The following is a 27,731-nucleotide window of genomic DNA, read 5'->3' on the forward strand; positions in this document are numbered from 1 at the left end:
ACCAATTCAGCGTGACAGAACGGCAGAAGTCAGAACAGTAGGTGTTTTGTGTGATATAAAGGGCTCAGACTGTGTTGTATGGTTTTCTCTGAGCAATTCTTGTCCTCTCTTGATTCTGGTGGTGTTTAGAGGTGCCCTTTAAGATTAGAGACTGTTTCTATGTTCTTTGCAGCTGATTCATGTAATCTAGATTGGATTTTGATCATCTCATGTTTATAAACAGTGTAATGAATAACAATTTCTCTCTTTCACCAATCACATATATTTCTCCTTCAGTTTCCTATTTCTTGCAGTTCATATATATATATATATATATATATATATATATATATATATATATACATATACATATACAGTTGGGTCCAAAAGTCTGGAGACCACTAGTGAAAATGCTTCTACATTTCTAATTTAATCAATTTATTCGTTCTAACTTATACTAGCAACATAACAATTTGAATAAAAAAAAAAATATGTTACCCTTTTGCTTTAATAACAGCATGCACTGGAGCTGGTATTGTCTCCACAAGTTTGTGCAAAACTGGATGCTCCATGCTATCCAGCATATTAAGTGACTTATTTTACGTCATTACTTTTCAATGTTTTAAATTTTTCTTTTCAGATAAAAAATAAATAAATAACATTTTAGTTTTTTTAAATGTGGTCTTAGACTTTGGGATCCCACTGGGGGTATGTATATTTTATATAGTATATATTGTCTAAGAATCGCATGTAATTATATATTCTCTCCCTGTCACATTCTTAGGCGAGCTCCACTCTCTCTTTCCATGCGTTTTGGCCGCAGGGCTCTGGTGGATGATTTCTCTCAGGAGAACTCTGATTCGGAGGATCCAGGTGCTTCTCTCACCGCGTCAAGTGGCCTGCCAGGGAATCCTACACCCTCAGACCACGCCCTGGCCCCCCCACCCCCGTACAGCCTTACACACACTGAATAAGAAGGGGATAGTGTGAAAGATGGCCAGATTTAATCTCATAGTTTGCAATTGTACACACAATGCTGCAGAGCATCCATGCAGTCACAGACAACAACAGAACTTGAAACTAGTTAATGAAACTAGTTAGTGATTTATCAATGTTTAATGAACAAATGAGTAAGCATGCAAGATGGAGAAAATCAGATTCAGTACTCTTTCTACTTAACCAACCTAGTAGTGAGTAAACAGTTTTTATTTTTTAAAGTGGGACAGAACAAAACTACATTTCCCAGCACTCTTTAAGAAATAGAAGTACTGTGTATTGGCCTAGCCTCATATCGATGCAGTATATTATATACCAGGCTTGTTGTGGCACAATTGTAATGGCCACATCAAGCTCTCTATCAATCAATAATAAGCCATTTGTTTAAGGGAAATTTGCATGTTGATGGCAATCAAATGGAAAAGGCCATCAGGTATTGCACAGATGATCCAAATCAAAAGATTCATGATTGGGCTAAAATTCATCAGCTGTGCCAGCACAAGCCATTAAACCTTCAAAACACTGAGAAACTTTCTCTCTCTCACTCCTAAAATAATGTTTTAAGAAATTTAGAATTGAACAGGGACAAGAATATCTTTTTGTTATTTTGTTATTTAATGTTAAAAAGTAATAGCACTACTTCTGATTAATAGAATGTTGCTTTTTATCAAACATGATTTGGCAGAGATGATGCTAATGTACACCAAGCTTTGTATAAACGTGAGAAAGTGAGACAGAGAGAAATGCTTTTCTATTAGATATTATATAATATGCTTCAAATTTGAGCTATCCGTGCTAGCTTTTACTTATTAGCCATAAACTGATATCAGAGGTCATAAGAAAAGAATGGAGATATAGAAACTAAAATGTAAATATAAGGTAAAACAGACAATAGAAAACCAACGATTCGTGGATTTATTGCAGAAAACAAAGAGAAGCGGTCAACGCTGACAGATTTCACTTCCATGTAGACTTAGCAGTAACGATTCTTAGATATTTTCAATTAACCTGCTCTAATCTCATTAAAACATTAGTATTATTCAGTTCAACTCCCTATTAAAGGTGCACTCAGTCATTTTTTTTTTTAGGATATCAAAGTGGCTTACATTGGCTTACACTGACACCTAGTGGCCTGGATGCTGCGTCATTGAAACACAGGAGCTTTCAGTTACAGCTGCCAGTGTAGAAATTCATTATGTCCAGTAAATCAGGATTAATTAATCTATGAAAGAAATTGTCCAATATCAGGGTACTTACTGAGATTAAGTGAGTATTATTCAGATGGTCATGTGATGCTAACATGGCTGCCCCCTGCCCTAGAATAAAATAAATTTTATAAGATTACTGATATGACTGAACTCTTCATCTCACAAGAGTGGTCATGATTTTATACATGTTTCAAAATAGAAGTAAAATGTTTTCAATTAGGAAAACATTTACTGAGTGAACCTTTAAGATTGGGGTATTCTTACATTCTTAGATACTGTGCTTTGATAGTTACCTAGATACCCCTAAAGGGAAGGCTTTTGTTGGTAGTGATATAGGCAGTTAGAATTTCTACATTTAGTCTTAACACATCGGCTCCAGCTTCAGACAACTGACTTGTCATTTTTATCAAATCTGAAAATTCCAGTATGCATTCTATTTTGTTTTGTATTCTTTTTTTCTTTTTTTTTTTTTTTGTTATGTTATGTTATGAAATCAGGATGAAATTTGATGAAATTTGATGAAAACAGGCCTAAGTTAAAGGAAAACAAAGGATAGTGGGTTTATACCTTAAAAAGGTAGTTTTAGTCAAGAACACTGGACAGAAAACTAAACATTTTCAACAAAGCTGCATATACTGAAAATCAGAGACAGTTTTGAGACAATGGACGCACAAGTATAGAGTAAGACATCTGTATTTAGATTACAGAGAGTTTCTTTGTCATGGTGTGAATGGCATAAGTCTTATTACACTTATTACATTACAGGGGTTGAAGGCGGCTAGTTACTTTGCTCCTTAATTATCTCAACTGTATCAATGTAACATTGTTTTCTGCCAAATGAAATTGTGTTCTTCTTTTTTTTTTTTTTTTTTTAAAGAGGCTAATATTTATGGAACAGAGCTTTTATGTTGTATACAATCTGGGGCATATGGATGACTAAAGGGAAATTATTTTAGTTGTATGCATATCGACATGTACTGTAGTTTAGACTGGTGAAAAGGGAGGACATACCTGCTAAAAAATCCAATGGAGTCCATTGAAAACCAATAGCCCATTTCCCACATACAGTCCCGGTACTTCTCCCTTGAACTTTCTTGATGAAAACTATTAAGAGGAACAGGAGACTTTTCACTCTCTTGCATTCGCACACACAAAGGAACCCCCATGGTTACAGTACATCTGTCAATGTTTGCACATGCGATTCAATAGCAACAACAGCACTGATTGTGGGTGCCAGGAGCGGAGCTACAGTTTTGTGAGGGCTTTATTACACAAACTGTATCTTAAGGTTACAGTTCTTTCACTGGGAGCATGAGCCATGTGTGCGGTGCTGCATCCCTAAAGTCTTTGAGGCTGAGGTGAGAGGAGAGGAAAGGGCACTCAGCGTATTTTAATCATGCAGCACATGCTAAACTCAGTGGAATACATGCAATATAAACTCAATCTTTTACAATAAATGCTTTTATGACTCAACATAAAATACTGTACTGAAATACTAAAAAATATGGGTTGATGCAAGTTAACCATACAGTAAAAGGAACGCAACACTTTCCTAATGAAAATAGATTTTATGATGGTAAAGTTTCAAATATATTTAAATTACCCACTCTCGATAAACATCTTATTATCAATGTCCATTATCCCAGGAAAAGCAGTTACACAGTACAGATGCGATGAAAGCTCAAACCGTGTCTTCCGCTGAAGTCCTGCATCAGCTTTGCTCACCCCTCGTATACTCGTACTATGTAAAACAGGTGGTACTCTTTGGGTACTTCAAGTAGCAAGCTAGCAGCTACAAGTTTGTTTACACGTGGTGGCTATAGACTCTTTGCGTTTCTCATTGCTTTGTGCGTCATACGTGTTTGACCAATCACAGGTTGCAACACCTCCCACAGTCCCTCTTCTCCAAAAAGTACCCCAAAGTAGGAGCTAAAAAAGTCTCTCTAAATGACTAAGAGGAACTAAAGTTTAAAGTTAAAGTAAAATGGGTTTTAGTTCCTGCAGTGAAAAGGGCCTAATGAAATAACTAGGAGGTTTGATAAATCTGATAAATATATTGAAAATTTAGGTCTCCCTAAAGACTTCCTTCTCATTGATCATGTTTTCATACGGAGAGTAATGTAATGCATTTTAGATGGCCTTTAGGACAAAATTATTTTAGAAATCAGTAGTTGTTGAATGGTTAAAACAAGGCTCGATGCTTCAGCAGTTGCTACGGGAGAGTAATGGTCTGGCTTAAAAACATACAACATATATTCGTAAATCTTTTCTTGATTCTCAGTCCATGTCAAATGAATGTTTTCCTTCACTGTACGCTTGTCTCTAATATTTAATTTAATATATAGTATGGTGATGATCATTTTGATATATTACTCTGGCTTACAGGCTAGTTTTTAACATGATTGCATTTTCTTAAATATTAAACAGTGTTAAACTGAATAATAATTGTGTCACCATTCTAGAATCAGAACAAATTTCAGACCTGCTTAGCCAGCACTGATCTTCAAAATGTATTAGGACATAATGGATTTGTTGACATCTTGTTTAGCCACAAACACATTATGAAAAATCTTTTTTGTGCTGATTTTCTGTGAATTAACAATGTTCACTGGTGATGTATTGAAAAGTTTATTATTACATGATTATTACACTTTTATACATAAATCGGTAAGCAGGGTTTATTATCAGTCAATCAGATTCCACTGTACGTATGTAGATTGCACTTTGATACTTGAATTGTTTGACTTGCCCCCATAATGTTTGGTTTTAAATTTGGTGCATTTTTGTTAACCATTCTCTTAAATTCAAACATTGTTATACAAGTGTAAAATGTTGTCTGAAAGGGAAGACATTATGCTGTTGATGAATAAACAGATTAGAATTAATTGCACACAGAAGCCAAAAGACTCTACTGAGCCTTGTAAAACAGATTTTTGATACTACTTATTTCTCCATGTTAGAACATTTTCAGCCTATAATTTTTCTAATTTCTCTGACTGTTTGCCTTTAAAGTGACTCAACATTGCTGCTAATTCTTTTCTCTCTCTCTCTCTTTCTCGCTCTCTCTTTTTTTTGTTTTTTTGTTGTTGCATTCTGTCACTGACAAATATACAAAGACATTTCATTTGTAATTGATTTGTACATTTAATAGATGCATTTGCAGAGCTGTTCAAACCTTCAACACTCCAAATAATCCATTTGGAGGGCATTCGTATTCTACTCATATTTCTCCGAATTCTAAATTCCATTTTAATGATTGAGCCTTGTTATACTCATCCAGTGCTTTATAATACAGCTTTGACAAGTATAACAGGAGCATGTATGGAAAGGAATCAAAACCCCAGAGATACTTGTCTGTATTTAATGTATTTCTGAAGAGGATTGTGTGCTTTTTGCATCTGTTGAACTTGAATTTTTAACCATGTTGTTTATTTGATCTTTTTGTTTACTTTGCTATAATGATAAAATGAGACTGGGGTGAATTTTAATATACAGTACCATTGGTTTTGAAGTCAGTCTGGTTTATTTCTAATCACTTAAAATGCAAAGGCATACACATGATCAACTTCAACACAATGAATACTCAAATTCTGATATAAAAGTTACAAAACTTTACTCTTTAATATTTTTACCATCTCAGACTCTCCATTTAACTTGAATTAAATTTGAATAAAAACTAAATTCACAACACATGCAAGAACATTTCACATAAATTATTAGAATTTCTTGTCTTTCAGAAAGCATCATAATAAAAAACAAAAACAAATATAACAACATTTATTAATGCAGTTATCAACTACAGTACTGTCCATTTATCAGCAGACAAGGGCATAGGAACGGGGGATGCATAGGAATGTAGTGGGATACACAACACTGTTTGCCACAGCAGACCTCATTCAGCAAAGCATTATGGGAACAGCACTGGACAAAGGGACTGTGCACAAGCTAGATGAGGTGGGACGGGATACGTCTAAGACCTTTAATGAGGGATTTACTGAAGCAGAGACAGATGTTCTGAAATTGTATAATACAGACATAAGTGACACAGAAGGCAATAAAAAGGATTTTGAGGAAAAGGAAACATTGGCTCCAGTACAACATGTTTCACAGCTTCACGGCATTGACTGGACCCAGACTGCTCGGGTGGCACTGGTTGGGTTCTGTTTTCATGCCAACTTCAATTACCATTGGCTACGGGGTTTGGAGAGGATATTTCCAGGAGGAGGGACCAAAAGAGTATCGCTTAAAGTGTTTCTGGACCAGTTAATTGCAGCCCCCACAACCATAAGTGCTTTCTACATTGGTGAGAATCAGGATTACGGCAGGATTTTTCAGCACGCCATTAACATATTTTTAGAATATACACACAGAGTTGAATAACTAATGAATGTATATAACTTCATAAAAAAAAGTGAAACATATGAATGATTGGCAAAAACAGTTTTAACAAGGCATTTATCAAAAAGGGCTGAGCACATTAGAGGGTGCAGGAGATCCCTTTGAAGACTGGAGAAATAAATTCTGGACTTCTTATAAGGTAAGAACAACAGCTATTTGTGTACTTTAGCATGTGTATTAAAGGTCTGACATTATTGTTGATGCATAATTAATTAAGTCTTTGTTTCTCCCTCTGTTAGACTGGAGTGGTGTACTGGTCAACTATGCAGGTATTAATCCATTCTTCTGTCCAACCATCCATCTATTAGTCCTACCTGTTTCTAAGATGTTTCCTAATTTTCTCCCCATTTTTTATTCTTTACCTCTCAGGCTGTGAATTTCTCTCTGGTCCCACCAGTGGCTCGCACGGTCTATGTTGGAGGAGTCGCTCTTGCTTGGACTGTCTTCCTGTGTCATTTTAGGCAGCAGAGGAGTAACTCTCTGAGTTAGGCTTTAACTGCCTGCCATATATGTTAATCAAAACATGGACTTGCTAACTTCTTAATATGCAAAAGGACAAACGGATGTGCATATACATATATTATACATATGCAGAGCTGGCTGATGTTTCAAACTGAAATTTGAACTAATCTTTTTCTTTGTCTCCATTCATTTGGAGAATGTTATGTAATAAATCCATCTTTTAGATGGTTTCAAATATGCAAATTTTCACATTCACTCAATAAAGATACATTTGTCCTTGAACTCATCTATTCAATATCTATTATATGGAAGCATTTTACAATCACCTCTTCTGCCCTTAAAGGAACAGTTCACCCAAAAAAAGACAATTCTCATTTACTTCTCATATCATGCCATCCTAGATGTGTTTGACTTTTTCTTTTGCTGAACACAATCAAAGATATTTAGAAGAATATTTCAGTGCTGTAAGTGTATGGTGGCAAGCAGGGGCGGAGCCAGGAGTATTTCACAGGGGTGGCCGGGCAGGGGCCAGCGATCAGTCTGTGGTGGCACAGAAATTTTAGTACAGTACATGTTAAGTCTTGTGCTCAAAAACGTCAATTGTGTGTGGGGTGGCCAATGGGGTGGCCAGGCTTCAGTCCATGGTGGCCATGGCCACCCTTGGCCACCCCCTAGCTCCGCCACTGGTGGCAAGAACTTTGAAGGTCCACAAATTACATTAAAGTAGCATATAATCCATAACTGATTTAATCCATATCTTCTGAAGCAATATGATAGGAGTAGGTAAGAAACAGATCAATAATTAAGTTACACACAGAAGTATAGGTATGTCATCAAAAATACCTTCATGAATTTTCAGAAATTACAAGGAAGTAAATCTTTCACTAAAAGTGAAAGTGGAGATTTATATAAAAAAATTATTTAAATATGGATTATAAAATAATTTCTCGCCCACATATCTTATTGCTTCAGAAGATATGGATTAAACCACTGGAGTCTTATGGATTACATGTATGCTACTTTTATGTGATTTTTGTACCTTCAAATTTCTCGCCACATACACGTGCACTGTGAAGACCTACAGAGTTAAATATATTTAAAAAATCTTTGTGTTCAGCAGAATGAAAATCATACGCATCTGGGATGGCATGAGTGTGAGTAAATGATGAAGGGTTTAATGTTAGGTGAACTATCCCTTTAAGCTTTTCCACAAATGTTATCACAATTTCCCATATCAAAAAGTCATACTTAACTAATATAAATATTAGTATAATATAATCATATTAATAAATATAATATCACAATGATTATACCTATTCAAAAAAATATTTTAAGGTCTTTCAAATTTACTTTTGCATTTACTTGGTGTGAAACATATTCATAATTTAGGCAACGTGCTTGAATAAAAAAAAAAAGTGTGTTTAAGTGTGTTTTAAAATCTCTGCATGACAAACTCAGTACGCTTATTCTTGCTGTACCAATAAAGTTATCTTGTAGCAGCAACTAATCACGTCACTATCAGCATAATACAGACTACAGCGTGGATGTGTCTCGTTTGGAAGGATGCATCCTCCGGAGGTCGCGAATAGGACGCTCCGAATACGACCTTCTTTTCGGAGGATGCATGAGGTGTATCTTTCGTGGGCACTCACAACCCACAGTTCTTTGCTTCAACGCCGATTTGCCAGTAAATATGATGTTCAAACACAAGGAATGTCAATTCCCAAGTTGAAGTACCTCAGTAGATGGGTGCAGAGTATAATATGTATAATTCTTTTATTATATAATTAAAATAAGGTATCAGACTAAACATACACCTGTAAAATCTATTTTCTTTTCTCTTTACATCATTATATCTCTCCTAAAATTGACATCATACATTCCCTTTTAAAGGAACTTTGTTCCCTTCTCACTCAAAGCGCTTGTTAAAGAGTGGCGTGCTGTCACAGCCACCATGTTACGTTCCGTTTTCGTCTCGTTTAAACGAGATTTGTTTAAAGGAGCAAGCTCGGTATACTGCAGCCTTCCAAACGAGACATAGCCGGTGTCTTTTTAAAAAAAAAATTTGTTTTTTAATTAAGATTCAAACAAACAAAGTGAATGTACAGTCAAAACTACTATAATACATATATAAAGAGCAAAATAGTGTCTTTGACACTGTCACTACTGAGCGACAGGAAATCCAGACCCTCGTAAAACCAACTAATCAGCTCGCATCTATTCAGTCACATGACTCAAAGCGTCACGTAATCTCGCTATACGTCCTCTCGCGAGCTTTCCTGTTCCCTTTTCACTCTGAGTTCAAGATGGTAGGTAGCTTGACTTTTTATCGAATGTATCAGTTGCAAAATCTACCTCCATCCTCAATTATATCTGCTACAATACTGTCGCGGATCATATTTAGAAATATTAAATAGCGTTACGAGTGGATGAATGTGTGTATTGTGGTGTTTCTTTGTGTGTGTTTGATAAGTAGATTCAAGCGAATGCACATCGGGCGGCGGAGCCGAAACTTCCAGTTCTGTGTCGTTTGTAAAAAAAAATAAAACGTAGGAATGACCGCACGTAGTCTTTTTCTTAGTCTTTGAATATTTCAAAAAGTACAGTGCCATTTAATTTAGCCGTCTGGGCAGAATTACGAGTATTACACAGACTAGTTTTGGCCAAGCCAGCGGCATTAGTTCTAGCTGTATTGTGCCACATGCGTTACAACCAGAGATTATAAATAAAAATGGTTGAAAATAATATACTTTCCATTCACGTTGTGTTTTCTAGCCATTGCTGTTTAAATATTTGTAAACGTGGCTAGTGAATGGTGTAGCCCTTGAATTAAAGCACATTACTCTTTGCTAAAGCAATCTGTGGAATAAATGCTAATTATGACACTTGATTCTTTCACTGGTACTTGAGTGGGGTTGTGTTGATTTATTATTTTCTGTGTGTGATCTTACCAGGGAGTTGACATCAGACACAACAAGGACCGCAAGGTTCACAGGAAGGAGCCCAAAAGTCAGGATATTTACCTGAGGCTCCTGGTCAAGGTAAGAACCATCATGAAGAGTTTCGTGATTAGTTTCACTTAACACTTCTAAACATTTGTGGCTGATTGCATCTAGTGTTGGCGATCCATCCCTTAACCTTCATTGTATAATATTAATGCAATGTTTTTGTGCGTGTGGATGTAGTTGTTCAGATTTCTGGCTCGTCGTTCTGATGCTCCCTTCAACAAGGTCATTCTGAGGAGACTCTTTATGAGCAAGACCAACCGCCCCCCTCTTGCCCTGTCCCGTCTGGTGAGTCTGCGCCCCAACATTGTTTTTGCATAGGCTTTACCTGTTTGCTTTCCTCTTTTTCTTTATATGGTAAGTAGGGCTGTGAAATTAAGCAATCACACGGTCATGCAGAACATTATTATTATTATTTTAATTCATAAGGATCTCTTTCTCAACGGCAATACCAGCGGTGACAGCCGTCTCCTCAGCAATATCTCGCGCTCTTCGCTTTCAAACTATGTCACTTAAAGCGTGATTGCGTCACTCAAGGCCAGCTAGAAGGCCCCTACTGGGACATATCTTAAAGGTCACACCCACCAAAATCAATCTGATTGGCTGATAAATCTGACTTTAGTTCCTCATTTATTTGCACTGTTGAGGGATTCTGTGGAAATTCTGAAGGCCTGACGGGGTTGAGCTCAAACTCAGTGCTGCTTCAGACTAGGGCTGGGATAAACGATTATTTTTTAAACGATTAATCTAGCGATTATTTTTTCGATGCATCGATTAATCTAACGATTCATTTTCCAGTCCGATTCGATTTCGATTCGATTAATCGACTTGTGACAACACCGGTAATACCGGTTTCATCGGGGGTGGGGGTGTATAAAATGTAAAAAAAAAAAAAAACATTTGCCGGGAGTTTGATTGACTGGCGATCTGATCAATCAATCATGATACGCCATTTTTGTCCGACAAAGTAGTCAGGAGAGAGAAGATTAGCGTCGGTGGATTTGAATTTGAACAATGGATTGTAGGCTACTGTACTGACATCTTTCCGCGGTTAAAACAACAGTCCTTCTGACGTAGGCTACATTCATGTTTAGCCTATTTGATGCTATAAATTAACCAAGGAAAAGATGATCGGTTCACGAGCAGCTTTAACTGAGGCAATCTGTCAGGACACATTAAAGAGCCACAAAATAGTAGGCCTATTTATGGTTTAATTTTCTTTGAATGACCAAATTTGAAAGTTGAGACTTTATTAAATGTTACCTGCTTGGTCCTGTTTGTCAGCGCGTTGTCAGTGTCCTCTATGTATTTTTCACGACATTCATAGCTATAAGCGCATTATTAATAGCTATAAGCTGAAAACTTTAGGTGTCGACAACGTATTATATATAGCCTACTCCAACATCGAGTGCAAAGTGGGGAGTTGAAAAAAACTTACGGTGCTCTGTCATCTGCGGCTGCTCCCGGTGGCGCTAGAATGGAAGGCCATCTCCATTTTGGAGACGACATATCACGGAATTGTTTCCTTTTAAATTAAATAATTCCCATACTTTAGAGGAACGAGTGCATGCCGCCTTGCACTTCTATAGTCTGAGGATCCACTCGTGTTGGCGCCGGCGCCGCCATCTTTGTTTTGGGTCTGACAATTCGACGCGCATATTTTGCGTCGACGTCATCCCAGCCCTAGTGCTGGTACATTGCCGTGGTGCTAGAATGGAAGGCCATCTCCATTTTGCAAAGACGACATATCACATAATTTTTTCCTTTTAAATTAAAGAATTCCCATACTTTAGATGAACGAGTGCGTGCCGCCTTGCACTTCTGGTAGTCTGAGGAGCCACTCGTTTTGCTTCTACTCTCCGGCGCCGCCATCTTTGTTTTGGTCTGACGAATCGACGCGCATATTTTGCGTCGACGTATTTTTTGCGTCGACGTCATCGATTACGTCGACGCGTCGTCCCAGCCCTACTTCAGACATGCGATTTGTGAAACCGTTGTCTCACTTTGCTTTAAGCATCAAGAAATAAATTCTGACTGGATAAACCGTTTTTCTCCATTTGTTTGTAGATTGAGTGGAAAAAGATTAAAAATACATAGGCAAAAAGGTGATTTGAGAATGAAATAATGAAAAGATATTTATTTATTTGGCATGTTAGGCCAGCAGAGAAGGCTTTGCTGGCCCTGTGAATTCACCACTGCTGGAATCTAGTAACATTGCCAGGGTCAATCCTGTGACATGTCTGTGTGAACAAAAGCAGAGTCGATATCGTGAAGGGTGTGTGTCCTAGTGATGACTTATTTATCATGCAAGGGACAAAGTTTGTGTGCAGAATAAAGATTCAACAGTTTCATGGTGTACTGCGGTTTAAAATTTTTAGCAATAGGTGCTTAAGTTCTTGAATTATAGAAAATCGTAAAATACTTTGCCTAATTCATTTAATTTAGTAAATGTATTTATACTCTGAAAAACATGAGGACAGACTGCTAGATCACTGCTGAAGCAAGCAGCACATAGACAGCGCTGGCACGTGAAGCATGTTAATTCACAATCTATTGTTACTGGAGGATTTAAACAAATATTTTACAGATACTGCTGTAGTGGATTTAACAAGTATTAATCCTCGCAACTACCAGTTTTAATGAAAAATTACTCTCCAGATTGAAAACATTTCTGACTTGTAAAACTTTAACAAAAATAGTTTTTTTCTGACAACATTTGGGTGTATATCAAAATATGTTGTCAAACATGTCCCTTGACTTGGTCACAAAAAAGCTTTCAAATAACAAATTGTTTTTAAAGGTATAATTTTATAAAATAACCTTTAATGATATGAAATGGCTTTACTCTATTTCGCAAATATTTAAAAATATATATATTTGAAATTGTAATTTGCCGCAACAAAATCCTAGTCCCCTTCATGTGGTACACCACTTCTATGACATGTTAAGTTATTTCTATGTTTATTTTGTACCTGTTTTTAATAAATGCATTAGTGCAAGGCCGAACAATTGTGCAAAAATTATTATTAATAATTTAAAAAGAATGTTTGTCCCTTGATTTCACAGCATTGGTGTTATCAATGTTAAAAACTTTTTATGTTTAAAAAACATTTTTAAATACAAAAAGTTTTGGGAAATAATTAAGACTATATTACTGCCAAATCCAAAGAATAATCTATTTTATAAACTCTTCAACAGGTTTGCCCTTAAATAAAAATCAATGTTTTTAACAGTAACCATAGTTTAACCACGGCATTTGTAGTAAAATCATAGTAACCACAATATAAACATGGTTACTGATTGTTGCTATATATAGTATATAGATTTATTTATATATATATATATATATATATATATATATATATATATATATATATATAGGTAAAATCATGGTTACTTTGTGGAAACTACAGTATTACTGTAATAAAACCACAGCTAATTGTATCAAAACCATGATTTCTGCTCAGAAAACCATGGTGACAGCAGTCATTGTTTCTACAATATTACTATAGATTTATTTTATTTAAAATAAAAAATGTACGCAATTAATCGCAATGACCCCGGATTGTAATAAGGAAGATTTCTGAGAAATGCAAGCTTGTAGTACCACCTGTTTACTGCAGAGGGCAGTAATTGAATTTTCAACTGTGTGGCAATGCGCAGCTTATACAGTGAAGAAAACAACCTTCAGCAGCAACAACACAAACATGCCTTACATTCTTGTTCAAAACATTTGATGGAGCGCAAATTCGAACTAAGATCTCAAGATGCGTTTTAACATCTCAAGTATCTAACTTGACACAGTGACCTAAAAATTGTGATTCTGATGCAACACACCTTAGACGCTACACAAGCATGTGTGACGCTTGTTGAAATTGATGGGTCCTTAACCCTTTCCAGCCTGAGCCCAAAATTCTGAAAATTATGGTATTCATATGCAAATTAATATTATATTCATATAACAATACACACCTGAACTCTATATACCATTTTGAAGAAAAGAACTAGGGCTTTCAAAGGATATAAATATATGTATGATTATTTAAGTATAATCACCCTTTATCAATGAGATTTCACACAGCAATTCTTACAAAAAGTTTCTCTGGCCACCATACTTTCAGACAACTGCATTTTCAACCATTTTAATTACAGGCTAGAGGGAAACTTGGAGTGTATGAAATATGCATAATTTTGTGGGCAATGTAGAACAGCAGACAGATTAGAAATGTAATATATTGTTTAAAAGTTATAACCATTCTAGTGATTAGTGAGAAAACTGAATAAAACAAACATTTAGAATGTAAAGAGACATTTCACATTACCACTCCTCAAATACTCCTTTTGAGTACCTGTAATAATAAATTGAGATCGCATCTGAAATTGAAGGACACAAACACTGAAATATAAATTTTATGTGTTCAATGAAACACACACACTTTATTCAATTTGAACATTAGAATTACACAGAAGAACATACAAAATCAAACTTTTGAACTTTCTACAGTAAATACATTTATAATCTTGACTTATACTACTATAATGTTCACAAAGGTAGTCATATCAAGTCTGATGTTGCAATTACCCATAATTTAAAACCCCACCGAGTAGGCTTGCCCTTCATGTATTGTTTAAATCCTGACCGAACTTTACTCAACCATACGTACATCTATTGCAAGATTTTGGTTAGCCTGAAAGGGCTGCTGGCATTTTTGTTTGAGGTGGTCCATAAGGTAACGCATCTTCCTAAGGCGATCCTGATTATCCTTTGTGGTAGGGTCTACAACATTTAGAGCTGCTAAAAGTGCTTTGTAGCAGTCATGCAACATAAATCCCCTCGCCCATGAGCCCTGAAGTTACTTGGTTCCCCAATGACGATGGGAATCAGGGAGAATTGAAAAGCCCATGTAAACCGCACAGCCTGATGCGTACTACCTCGGTAAATACCGAATGGATGGCTAGGCTTAAATGGGAGAGGTTTTGGTGCCTGTGAATCGATGTCAGAGTATGAGGGATGAGAAACAGAGTCAGGGAAGCGTTTACTCTTTCTAGATGACTTGGGGCGTGTGCGAGAATGGCTAGCCATACCCAAAATAATATGAGTAACAGTGTTGGTGTTACTGTGAGTATCAGTCATATGAGAAATGGAAACAAACAACATGTATATTTATATTATACACACGTGTTGTGACAGCTTGCCCATCACTGTAACTTTCAGTCTTTATTGTCCTTGGGAGGCATTTCTGTTGGTAGACAGCAGCCAATAACACAAACAGTTAACATCGAACAAAACTAAAATTATCTTATGAGTAGGCCTAACTGTTGTAATAAAATTGGCAAATCTCATACAGGGACCAGGGAGATACTGGCCATTCACACAGACGATTAAATTAACTGTCTGTTTAGTTGTACCGTACACAATTTATTTGTTTATAAGATGATAAAAGAGCGGGCTTCTCGAGAGAAAAGACGGTCGTGTCTAAAAGAGATCCCCTCCCGTCAATCTTACAGGATTCTTACACGCCGTTAATTTGAAGTCGAAGAGCAAATTATTTTAAATTGTTTTGATGAACAGTCAGTTTTGATGATCAATTCAAGCTCTAAAATAAATATTTCACATAATAAATTTGATGACTTTAACTCTACGTCTGTTACTTTCAGATATAGTTAGTCACTGGAGAAGTACATCAGTCAGCTTTGAAATTATTAGTCCGACTGGGTGGTCTAGAGGTAATTAATTCACCCTTTTTTTAAAGTTCAAAAGTTAAAATTTTTAATTGAGAATTGGTTTGTTCTGACGTTTCATTGAAACTTGACAAATAATTCACAGGCTTCCCAGTGCCACTTGGGAGTGAGTAAATTAGTGCTTAGTACATAAGTAACAACCGAACAGAATGCGACCCATTTTAAATCCTTATTGTATACCAACAACAGCCAAATCCGACACTCTGCTGAAAATGGCATTTATCTGGAATGTGCTTGCCTTGCGTTAAGGTCATAGTACATTTAAATATAAAACATGGCAGGGGCCTGGGGAACTCAGCGAGTATTGACACTGACTACCACCCCTTGAGTCACAAGTTTGCAGTCAGTGGTTCTCGCTCTCACTGGGGTACATGGTAAATTGTGATTGGATCATGGAGAGTAGCATGAGTCTCCACATCCGGAGTTTCAGCAGTGTCATGCACAGCGAGCCACGTGATTAGTAGTCGGATTTGGGCATTCCAAATTGGGAGAAAAATATAAATATATGCAGAAGCAATAGAGCAACCATATTAGACTGTTCTAAATGGAATTCACCAAAAGCTTATTGACATTAAAACAGTCAGGACATTGTTGAAAAGAATTAAGTTAAGCCAAATTTATGAGAGGGTAAAAAATTGCGTATTTCATAAACCTAATGTATTCTAAACATGATGTGCAAACAGAATAGAAGGGGTTAAGCATTCTGCACATCATTGAAATTGTTTTGTTATTAATTATATTTAAAATGTAACATTAACGTGACTGCAATTTAAGCACAGCCTTTTTAAAAATGGAAAGCCAAATATAAATGTGTAAAAATGTTGAATGTTGAACTAGTCATTTTCATTTTTGACTAGCATCAGGACCCATCAGAACCGTTTAGTTGACTAATCTCACACATCCCTACTCTATATGTGCTTTGCAGTGACACCCAATGGACATCAAAAAGATAAAAATGTGAATGAGTTTGAGAAATGTGAGTATAGTATTTCATATAGAAATTGTATGAATAGTCCTATGACTTAGGGATGTCATAAAATATAGATATATTGATTGGCACATTAATTTATCAATATATTTGAAGCATCGATATATTAAAATTAGCCAATTTTTAAATTATAAGCCCAATTTGTGTGCTTTCCAAAAGACAAATTCAGTTAACCTGTTAAACAGTCTGGCCTGATAGCATTGGAGACCAAAAGAGGGCGATATACCATTTACTGAAGCCAGTCACACACACAGAGGACGAGTTGAAGCGTTACAGGAGATGGTAGTCCAAAGTAACGAAAGCTTTGTTACTTCAAGAATGAACAAAGTGACGTTAATGAGTTTTCATTAATCAGTTTCAGTGAAACTGGTGCAACTGCACAAACTGAACGATTAGAAATGATAATGTTTATTATGCAGTTTCTCATTCATTCAAGCTGTCAAACAAGAAAATGACATTCTTGTAACTGAAAATACATTATGTAGACTAGATGAAAGATTCATAGAAACAGTATATCATGCAGTGATTGCAAGAGTAAATAATCTTTGTTCATTGATAATGATTTGGGTCTAATTTAATGGAAAACTATGCATGTTGAGCTCTGGCACTTCAGGATGTTGATGCTGAGCATTGGCATTTGTAGAAAATAACTTTATAATTTTAGAACCTGCCATGTCCTCCGCCAGACACATCTTGTGTGCAACCTGCCACCTTAATTGACCCTGCCTTTCACACTTAAAGTTTTGTTGACAAAAATGTCTGAAGAGACCGACTATTGTGCAACGAGCAGCCCTATTTCTATATGAAAAAATCCTGGGGGGGGGGGTGTACCGTGGAGCACAAAGTATGATTTAAAACTCATTAAGTGTACAATATAAAGATGAGGCAATAGTGGCAATCTAGTGTCATATACTTCTGCATTTGGCCCCCCAAAAAAACAAGTTTTGACGACTCTGAATTAGCCTCTTCATCTACCACAATATTTAAATGTTTTAAATTATTTTAATTTGTAGGTTTTCTCTGTAAATATTGATGTGATTGATCATTGTATCATGTAATTCAACTAATACTATGCCTTGTCACTTCAGAAAGCAGCACAAAGCTGCTTTTTAGACTATTACCATTTCTTTAGGTATCATGCAGTTTCCTTTTTTTTTTTTTGGCTCTGTAGATCCGTAAGATGAAGCTTCCAGGCCGTGACAACCAGATCGCTGTTGTTGTGGGAACAATTACTGATGATGTTAGGATTCAGGATGTCCCTAAACTGAAGGTAAGAATAGTCATCAGAAGTGTACAGTGCTCGTGTGTAATTTGGAAAAGCTGTCAAGGTGTTTCCAAATGGTTTTTGGTTAATTGATCTTAAGTTTTGCAGCCTGCATCTGATTCTGGCATTATTTGTGTGAAAATGTTGCGTTCAAGAGCTAAATGCTTGACACGGATCTGTCTTATGATCAAAAATACCAAGCTATAGTTTTCTCATTGTTTGTATTATGTGAGTGCATGAAGAGTAGAGTTAATAAGTAAAATTAAAGATGTTCTGTGTGTCTTGGAAAGGCAATTCCTTAAAAATAAACTTGCATTTTTTACCAAATGAGAGATGCCACACTTTCTGTGGTTCAGATGTATTTAAAGCGATTATGATGTAGATTTTTTTTTTATAACCATAAACTTCATTATAATAATTATGTTGAGTGCTTTTATTTACACCTTGCATTCACATGCATTTCATATCCGGATAGTATATGGATATTCCAAATCTGGATTGCATTTACACATTGCAGTAAATTAAAATTCACTAAAAGAGAGAATTTTCAAAACAATGATTGATAATTCAAATGCTTTGCATCACTTTAGCAGTCAGGGTTTTTCCTTCATTTAATCTTTTTTTGGCGGCCAGCTAAGCTAAACTTTGTTGCAGAAGCAAATCTAATGATTCATCTTGCGTTCAGCGCTTTGTATATTCTTCTCATCTGAAATGTGAATGAAGTAGGAATTTGAGGAGAGAGACAAAATATTCCAAGTGCATTCTGATGGAATAATTCAAGGAAAATTGTCCATTGTTCAGGTGGTTGCAAGACAGCAGTGTCTGTTGTTTTCTTCACATTGTGATGGCTGAATTAACAGAAAAGTGCAAGAACACAACACTGTGCTTTTAAAATAGATGAATGTGGTTTTAATGATCCAATCACAATCCCATCACAATGCATCTTGGGTGCATTTACACCTGTCATTTAATGTGGTAAAGTGCAATCCATTAACTATTCAATCACCAAAAATGCATGTTAAAGCAATTGTGTAAATGGGGCCTAATTGTGTTTTCTGCAGGACTGCAAAATACCTTGGCTTTGTACACTCCTTGATGGGTGCAACAGTATGTGTACTTAAAACTACTTGGGTAGTTTTGTAAATAAGTATTTCACTCTTGCAGGTGTGTGCACTGAAGGTGACTGCTGGTGCTCGCCGCAGGATCTTGAAGGCTGGTGGTCAGATCATGACCTTTGACCAGCTGGCCCTCACTGCCCCTAGAGGACAGGGCACTGTTCTGTTGTCAGGTAAGTGTGTGTGCATGAAGTACTGAGGTGGTAGCAGTGTTAGCATGAAAGCTCACAAAATAACCATTTAATAAACATTTACTCATGTATTTTACTGCTGTTGTTTTTCAGTTATTAAATTGTCCATAAATGATTTGCTTGTTCATATTTAGAGGTATTTTAAGCTTGACTCAAGGTTGTTAATCAACTTGTTCTGTTTGTATGCAGGACCCCGTAAGGCCAGAGAGGTGTACAGGCATTTCGGTAAAGCTACTGGGACCCCCCACAGCCACACAAAGTAAGACACCAACATGTGCTTTAATTTTAAGCCATCTTGAGCTGTTGGAGAAAGATGTTAATTATTTGTTTTACAGTTTAACTCAATCATCTCTTTCCTCCTCCTTAGGCCCTATGTGCGTTCCAAAGGCAGGAAGTTCGAGCGTGCCCGTGGTCGCAGAGCCAGCCGAGGCTACAAGAACTAAACACCTGTCTTTTGTATTCAATATTGTAATGCAAATAAAGATTGGATTATATTCAAAACACAAATTCCTTTATGCTTTTTCTTGATTTGAATGCATCAGAGCATCCAGTGGAATATACCTTGTTTATATTTCTCTTTGACTATTCTTCTTTAGTATGTGAAAGTACTTGTATTCTTGTTTTGCTTTTAACACATACAAGAAATCAGTTTTCTATTATCAAAATTTAAAGATTTTCATTTGTGGGAATTGATATTAAATGAATGGTTGCTAAAAATATTAATATTGATTTGTGAAATTTGTTCTAGCTTTGTTTTTAATAACCCCATTACTGCTAAATTATGTCACCCTACATGCACTTGAAGCACAGAAATGACTGTGACTTCTCCACATCAAGTGGAAAATGCAACCCTATGTCAATTATGAATGTGTATTGTTTACAACTGTAGGTACATGTGCAGACGTACATATTTCCAATACAGTTTCAGAATTAATCTCTCAACATCACTAACAATGAAATATAAAGGGTTATAAGAAAGTTAAAAGAACTTTACGTCATAGGAAAAATTAGCTAACCTTAATCGAACTTGATGGAATTTTCCACTTTGTGTTTGCACAAGGCAAACTTGTCTGAATTTTTTTTTAAATAGACATTTGATGAATTTGTTATTTTTAAAAGGTAAAATTTGAAAAGTTTTGTGGCTACAACCAAAATCAAATATCAGAACCAAGTAGAATTTCTTTGCTCAGATATATTGTTTTAGGATCTGAACAGCGTTTGAGTTCTTTTTTAACTTCAAAATTATAAGGAAAGTGTATGTTTTAGATGTAACAATTTTTTTAAGTCATAATCATTTAGCTTTTTGAAGATCACTCAAATAGTCCTGTGGTTTTAAAATATATATATATTTGTAAAAACTTTCTATAAAGTCTCCATGAGGACACAAAAGCTGTGTGCGTAACATTTGAAGGAGAATTAGAAAAATGCAGTTTTTATTGAAGTGTAGTAATCATGTCACCGTTTCTGCTTTAAATGTCAATTACCATTTACAGATATTAATTTAGTGAAATTCAACATTTGACATTTTGTACATTTATGTTGTTTAGCTGAATAACAATTCATTCAAAATATATGCTTTGACACAATTACTTTGGAATTCCCCTTAATTAAAATACCATCAAATGCATATTAAGGCAAAGTTTAGGAATGACCATGCAAATGTTGAGGTGAAGCACCAACTGCAATGTGTACAGTGGAAACACTGAAAAGAAGCAACAATTTCAAGTACTTCACAGATATTCAAAGAAGCATTGCTATTGGTGAGTAAACACTTTTCAGAAACTAGCTGCCTTTGATGTCAAATCTGTGGTTTTTATTTCCAGTACACAAGAGGACAGACTAAATTGGCAGTTAGGAGCAGTTTCAGCCACATGTATCATGCTAAAAAAATGAATATTAATTTCTGCATTTCCACATAGACCCTTCCAGTTTCTAGATACTTTTAATGGAGGTTTAAATTAAGACCTTGTGGATGATAGGTTCTTATGCACTGTAAAGTCCACTGACAAATGACGTTTAGGAGTGCCATAAATTTAAGGCGTATCTTGGGTGGATCACTTTTTCTATATAAGGACAAAACTCTTAAGTAAAACGGATCTATGCCATGATGTAAAAAATGGAAAATGGCATACAATAACTGCTGACAGTGTATGTCTATTCTGAGATGCGGGTTGGCGCTGTTGTAAGCAATATCACACCTGCAATTGTGCAAAATGACCCTAGTGATGTAGGCAGGGGTGGAAAGAGTACTGAAAAATAATACTCAAGTAAAAGTACTGTTACTTCTTAAAACATTTTGTTTGAGTAGATTAAAAGTACCTGTCCTAAAAACTACTCAAGTAAGAGTAAAAGAGTAGCTCATTTAAAAGTACTCATGAGTAGTGAGTATTGAGACCTGAAAGCTATGCCCATTTATAATTAAAAACTCTACACTGCAATTTAAAAATGAGGCACACATACCGTAATTTACATTCTCTTTCATGGCTGTTTGCCAGAAACAATACAAAATATAGGTGTTTTATAGGTGTTTGTGACTGACAACTTTTGTCTATGATACTGTAAACACTACATGAATCTGAAAATAAATAAATAAATAGTGGTGGTGTAGTGGGCTAAATCACATTTCTGTTAATCAGAAGGTTGCTGGTTCGATCCCCACAGCCGCCACCATTTTGCCCTTGAGCAAGGCACTTAACTCCAGGTTGCTCCAGGGTGATTGTCCCTATAATAAGTGCACTGTAAGTTGCTTTGGATAAAAGCGTCTACCAAATGCATAAATGTAAATAAAAGGGCAACATGATTACAGAAGATTAAAATGTTTTTTTTCAATATCATAATGTATGAAACAATTACATTAAAATCAGTTTATGTGCAGGGCCTAAATTTCCCTTAATGCCGACTAAGGGAAGATTTAATGTTGCGCATAAAACATGTTACAAAAACAGGGTCACTTGGCACAATAGAGGCGGTAGAGCAGTTTTTGCTACAGGGGCCACATTGTGGCCACAAAATTCTCTCATTATTTAGTCTCCCTTATGCCATCCCAGATGTGTATGAGTTTCTTTAAAAATAAAGACATTTAGAAGAATATCTCAGCTCTGTACACATTGACTATTGTACTGTACACATTGTTCCATATAATGCAAGTGAATGGGTGCCATCACCTACTGGGCAGGGAGAAGAATTTCTAGCACAAATTGACTTGAAAATTGATCTCTTTCTCACCCACACCTGTCATCAGAAGACTTCAGAAGTCATGGATTTAACCACTGGAGTCACATGAATTAGGCTACTTTTATGCTGCCTTTATGTGCTTTTTGGAGCTTCAAAAGTTTGGCATCCATTTACTTGCATTGAATGGACCTACAGAGCTTAAATATTCTTCTAAAAATCTTAATTTTCATTCTGAAGAAAGAAAGTCGTAGACAGATGGCACGAGGGTGAGTAAATGATGAGAGAATTTTCATTTTTGTGTGAATTACATCTTTAAGCAGCACATGTGGAGCCACATTGTCCTCTTTTTGAGATACAATGTTCCACATTGATTTAGTTCTTGTATCTTTTAAGCCCAGAAATATTTGTGTTCTCATTCTAATGCATAATGCACAATTTTCTAATGTTTGTGACTGGTGGAATATTCTGCCTAAAGTATGCAAAGGTTGATACTTTTCTATCAGGCATTAGAAAAAACTTGATAAAGGCTAAGCATAATTATAAATAATTTTATCATCTCTACTTTCCTGGTAATTTATTATTCAAATGAACACTCTCTCCACATCAGGGGTCGGTATTATTAAAACAAACTAAAAACATTATTAAAAACATTATTATTAAATGTATTCTATTACATGAATACTTTTAAATCTACTCAAGTTATTCAGCGAAAATTTGTGAGTGGTTTTCTCGTTTCCTTTTATTGTTGTTTGATTAATAGCCTTTATATGACATAGCCTACTAGACACTGGTCAATTTGGTTTCATGTACACTTCAAGTCTGACATTTCATATGTACAACATACTTATGAACATATGAACATACGTTCACTTTCGACCAAACCGATAGACATTAATGTCTCATCAAGACGGGCATTGGCGGAATTATGAAGTATATTTGATCATTTAGGCGCATTAGCGCTCAAACATTAGCCGACTGTCAATCAAACAACACGCAGCTACAGACGTCAGGAAATAAAAAGTAAATCTTTTATATTTTATCTAAGATCAACCAACCAGTGGTGCTCTTACTATCGCGATTGATGTAATGAACACCCCTGTTCTAGATGTCAAACGTAGGCTAAATATAGAAAACTACTAAAAGTTTGATCGAGGACATCTCTCTTTTTATTGCCCAGCCCTATTGATAACATTGCATTAATCTCTCACAGCAGCCCAACAATCTCAGTGATAGATAGTTCAATTACAGGCTACGTTATAGACACACAGAATCTAAGCAGAAATATTAAATTTACCTCAATATGTTTCTTCAAATTAGAGGCAGGATTTATGCAGATATCTGGCTTGAGCAAGTTAAACTCACATGACACTATCATGCAATTGGCCTTTTTCACTGTGAAAAGCCCTTCCAGGTGTTCAGCTTTAAACAGTGATTGAGGCATTCTCCACATCCATAACAGTTGGCGCCAGATCTGCAGCTGCCGTTCAAGTTTTTCACTTGTGATTTGATTGGATGGGAGTTACGAGACTCTCTCTAGCCAATCATGTTGGTAGATAAAAATAAAATCAGGACAGAGAAGTAGTGAACACAGATTGTGGGAAAAAAAACACAGTAAAAGTACAATTATAGCACTTAAAATATACTCAAGTAAAAATATACAATTTTTAAACTACATTAAAAAGTAAAATTCTTGGGAAAAAATAGTTAATTACAGTAACTTGAGCATTTATAATTCGTTACTTTACACCCCTGTATATTATATATATATACATACAAACACACACACACACACACACACACACACACACACACACACACACACACACACACACATTGTAGGCCTTTTTTATTCCTCATGTGAGAGAGCTTACTTTATTAAAACAAATTTATGTGGAAGAATGTTTTAATATATTTAATAATTATATTTAATCATAGATACATTTTTAATAGACAAAAAGGGTATGAGAGTAAACCAGATGAAGCTTTTAGTCTCTAAGAAGAATGTTAGTGTCTGTGGGAGTGTGCATAAAAAAATAAAATGACAGAAGGGGTCTGCAGTTAAGGAATACATGATATCTCAAAAACCCTCATACAGTAAATTGTGTTAATATGTTCCATTCCCTCCACTATCTGCATGTATTTAAAATTCCAACTCACAACAGGCTCTTTTTTTCCACATCAGGGGCCCGTGTATGTCTTCCACAGCTCTGTTGTTATTCAAATCATCTGTACCAGTGCATACAGTGTGTAGGAAAGACCCCATCACAATCTTTCACACATGCCCTCTCTGACGTGAGGCCAGAGATATAGAGGGGGAGAGAGTGAAACTGAACTCAAACAGCCACAATAGAACTGTGAGGACAACCTGTTCCAGATACATCACAGTGGCTCATGCCAACCAGGTTGGTATTTTGATTTATTATTTTTTTTAGCAAATGGGGGGGCATATAATCAAATAAGACCTCACAGAATGTCATTTAATATAATAATAATTATAATAAAATATATATTATATTATATTATAATTAAAAAAAAAGATCACAAAGGAAATGATGAAAAACTAAGGATGAAAGCATTTCAAGATCTGTGGTTTTCCTCCCATACCATAACTCATGAAGACATGCCTACATGTTTCCTTTCCCACGGATCCAGCTTTTTGCATATTTACATATTCAATAGATTGCTTACTATTTCTGATTGTCTAATACTGCTTAACATGACTGATATCTGGAATACAGAAATGATTGCTGATTGATGTAAAGCGGCCCCAAAAAATATTTATAAAGATACTAAAGCCTCACTTAAAAATAAATAAATGTAATTCTTCTTTCAGCTGCTTCTGTTAGGGGTCACCACAGTGGACCATCCGTGATCCACATATTTGACACATTTGGCACAGGTTTTACACCAGATGCCCTTCCTGACGCAACCCCCAGTGACTGGGGGCCTCTCACTCACACCTACATGGCAATTTAGAGTCTCCAATTCACTTAACCTGCATGTTTTTGGAGGGGGAAACCAGAGTACCCCCATACGAACATGGGGAGAATATGCAAACCCAGAACAGAAAGACCTGGTTGATCAGGGACTAAAACCTGGGACCTTCCAGCTGTGAGGTGACAGTTCTTACCACTGAGCCACCATGCTGCCCAATTTTTTTTTTACATTTAAATAAATGTAATTACACAGCAAAACAAAATTAATTTAAAGATAGACAGCACAAGCACACCTTTCAAGCAAACTTTATACAATACGTTTTTATTTATAAATCATAAACAATAGTTATTCTGTTCAAAATGAATTTGGCGACAGGAGGTCAAAAGTTTTGCTGCTGAAATCGGTCTGTGCTTACTGAAATTTGAACCACTGCCCCAGAGGCTGAAGCTAGATGTGTTGTTGATTATTAGCCTACTGGTAAAATGTCCACAGGGTGGCACCAAAAGTGAGTTGTAATTTGATAGCAAAAATACTATGAATTAAGTTCAATGGTTTACGTGAATGGTATTGCTTCCTGGTTTCCATGGGACTAGAACCTGTGTCTCTGATGTTGCACTTGCCACACACTATCATATACAGGGATAGGTAAACACATTTGAATCAAGGTAAAAATGTCTGATGGAGGATGGCCTTGTCAGTAATTTGGCAGAATGGGTCGATTTCAGAGTGCATGAAGCAACATGTTGATTTCCCATGTGAACATGTTGCTATTAGACACTTACTGGTTGTCAAATGTTAATGGAACATGTCCATAGTTAATATGCTGAACTACACTTAGGGTTGCCACCCCTTCCATAAAATACAGAATCATCCTGTATTTAAGTTGATGTAAGTTGGAAATTTGGCCTATAATATGCAAGGGATCGTCTGAAATGTTCACACATTGTGCTAAAACTTGCTATACTGTGTTGATAACAACCAATGACGCCATGGGTGTGGTAAGGTACCATCTGAAAAGTCCACACATTGGGCTAAAACTGTGGATTTTGTTTCTATTTAAATGTTCAATAAGATGTACAAAATTTGACAGATCGAACAATGTATGAATACAATCACTGAGTCATAAATCAAGAAGTACAGGTGAAGGAAAAAATACACAAAATAAATAATAATGATGAAAAGTTACTTATGAAACTAAAATGCATACATGATTAAGATAAATTAGATTAATATTTTAAAAAATTAAATAGAAATATATATATATATATACGTATATATACACTCACCTAAAGGATTATTAGGAACACCATACTAATACTGTGTTTGACCCCCTTTCGCCTTCAGAACTGCCTTAATTCTACGTGGCATTGATTCAACAAGGTGCTGAAAGCATTCTTTAGAAATGTTGGCCCATATTGATAGGATAGCATCTTGCAGTTGATGGAGATTTGTGGGATGCACATCCAGGGCACGAAGCTCCAGTTTCACCACATCCCAAAGATGCTCTATTGGGTTGAGATCTGGTGACTGTGGGGGCCATTTTAGTACAGTGAACTCATTGTCATGTTCAAGAAACCAATTTGAAATGATTCGAGCTTTGTGACTTGGTGCATTATCCTGCTGGAAGTAGCCATCGGAGGATGGATACATGGTGGCCATAAAGGGATGGACATGGTCAGAAACAATGCTCAGGTAGGCCGTGGCATTTAAACGATGCCCAATTGGCACTTAGGAGCCTAAAGTGTGCCAAGATAACATCCCCCACACCATTACACCACCACCACCAGCCTGCACAGTGGTAACAAGGCATGATGGATCCATGTTCTCATTCTGTTTACGCCAAATTCTGACTCTACCATCTGAATGTCTCAACAGAAATCGAGACTCATCAGACCAGGCAACATTTTTCCAGTCTTCAACTGTCCAATTTTGGTGAGCTCTTGCAAATTGTAGCCTCTTTTTCCTATTTGTAGTGGAGATGAGTGGTACCCGGTGGGGTCTTCTGCTATTGTAGCCCATCCGCCTCAAGGTTGTGTGTGTTGTGGCTTCACAAATGCTTTGCTGCATACCTCGGTTGTAACGAGTGGTTGTCTCAGGCAAAGTTGCTCTTCTATCAGCTTGAATCAGTCGGCCCATTCTCCTCTGACCTCTAGCATCAACAAGGCATTTTAAGCCCACAGGACTGCCGCATACTGGATGTTTTTCCTTTTCACACCATTCTTTGTAAACCCTAGAAATGGTTGTGCGTGAAAATCCCAGTAACTGAGCAGAT

The 27,731-nt window shown here is 36.1% G+C and overlaps 3 protein-coding genes across 3 annotated transcripts in view; all 3 read left to right on the plus strand.

Annotated features, from left to right (window-relative positions):
* Positions 1-5,884, plus strand: part of LOC127656372 (myosin-10-like) — a 58,445-nt gene extending 52,561 nt beyond the window's left edge. The window contains exons 43-44 of the mRNA XM_052144677.1: positions 11-37; positions 764-5,884. Of these exons, the coding sequence (XP_052000637.1) occupies positions 11-37; positions 764-953 (217 nt within the window). The 3' untranslated portion in view covers positions 954-5,884. The remainder of the gene's footprint in view (positions 1-10; positions 38-763) is intronic.
* A 142-nt stretch (positions 5,885-6,026) lies between these two features.
* On the plus strand, positions 6,027-7,314 carry LOC127655594 (mpv17-like protein). The gene is made up of 4 exons (XM_052143487.1): positions 6,027-6,486; positions 6,650-6,720; positions 6,821-6,850; positions 6,951-7,314. The coding sequence occupies exons 1-4, from the start codon at positions 6,027-6,029 to the stop codon at positions 7,068-7,070; spliced, it is 681 nt and encodes a 226-aa protein (XP_051999447.1). The 3' UTR covers positions 7,071-7,314.
* A 2,674-nt stretch (positions 7,315-9,988) lies between these two features.
* Positions 9,989-19,858, plus strand: rpl18 (ribosomal protein L18; the record flags this gene model as incomplete). The annotated part of the gene is made up of 6 exons (XM_052143488.1): positions 9,989-10,084; positions 10,229-10,336; positions 17,950-18,048; positions 19,207-19,330; positions 19,538-19,607; positions 19,716-19,858. Coding segments are annotated over 6 exons (573 nt in total), but the record flags the coding sequence as incomplete, so codon positions are not given.
* Positions 19,859-27,731: the final 7,873 nt, after the last annotated feature.

Source organism: Xyrauchen texanus, chromosome 15 (assembly GCF_025860055.1).
Source record: "Xyrauchen texanus isolate HMW12.3.18 chromosome 15, RBS_HiC_50CHRs, whole genome shotgun sequence".
Lineage (NCBI taxonomy): Eukaryota > Metazoa > Chordata > Actinopteri > Cypriniformes > Catostomidae > Xyrauchen > Xyrauchen texanus.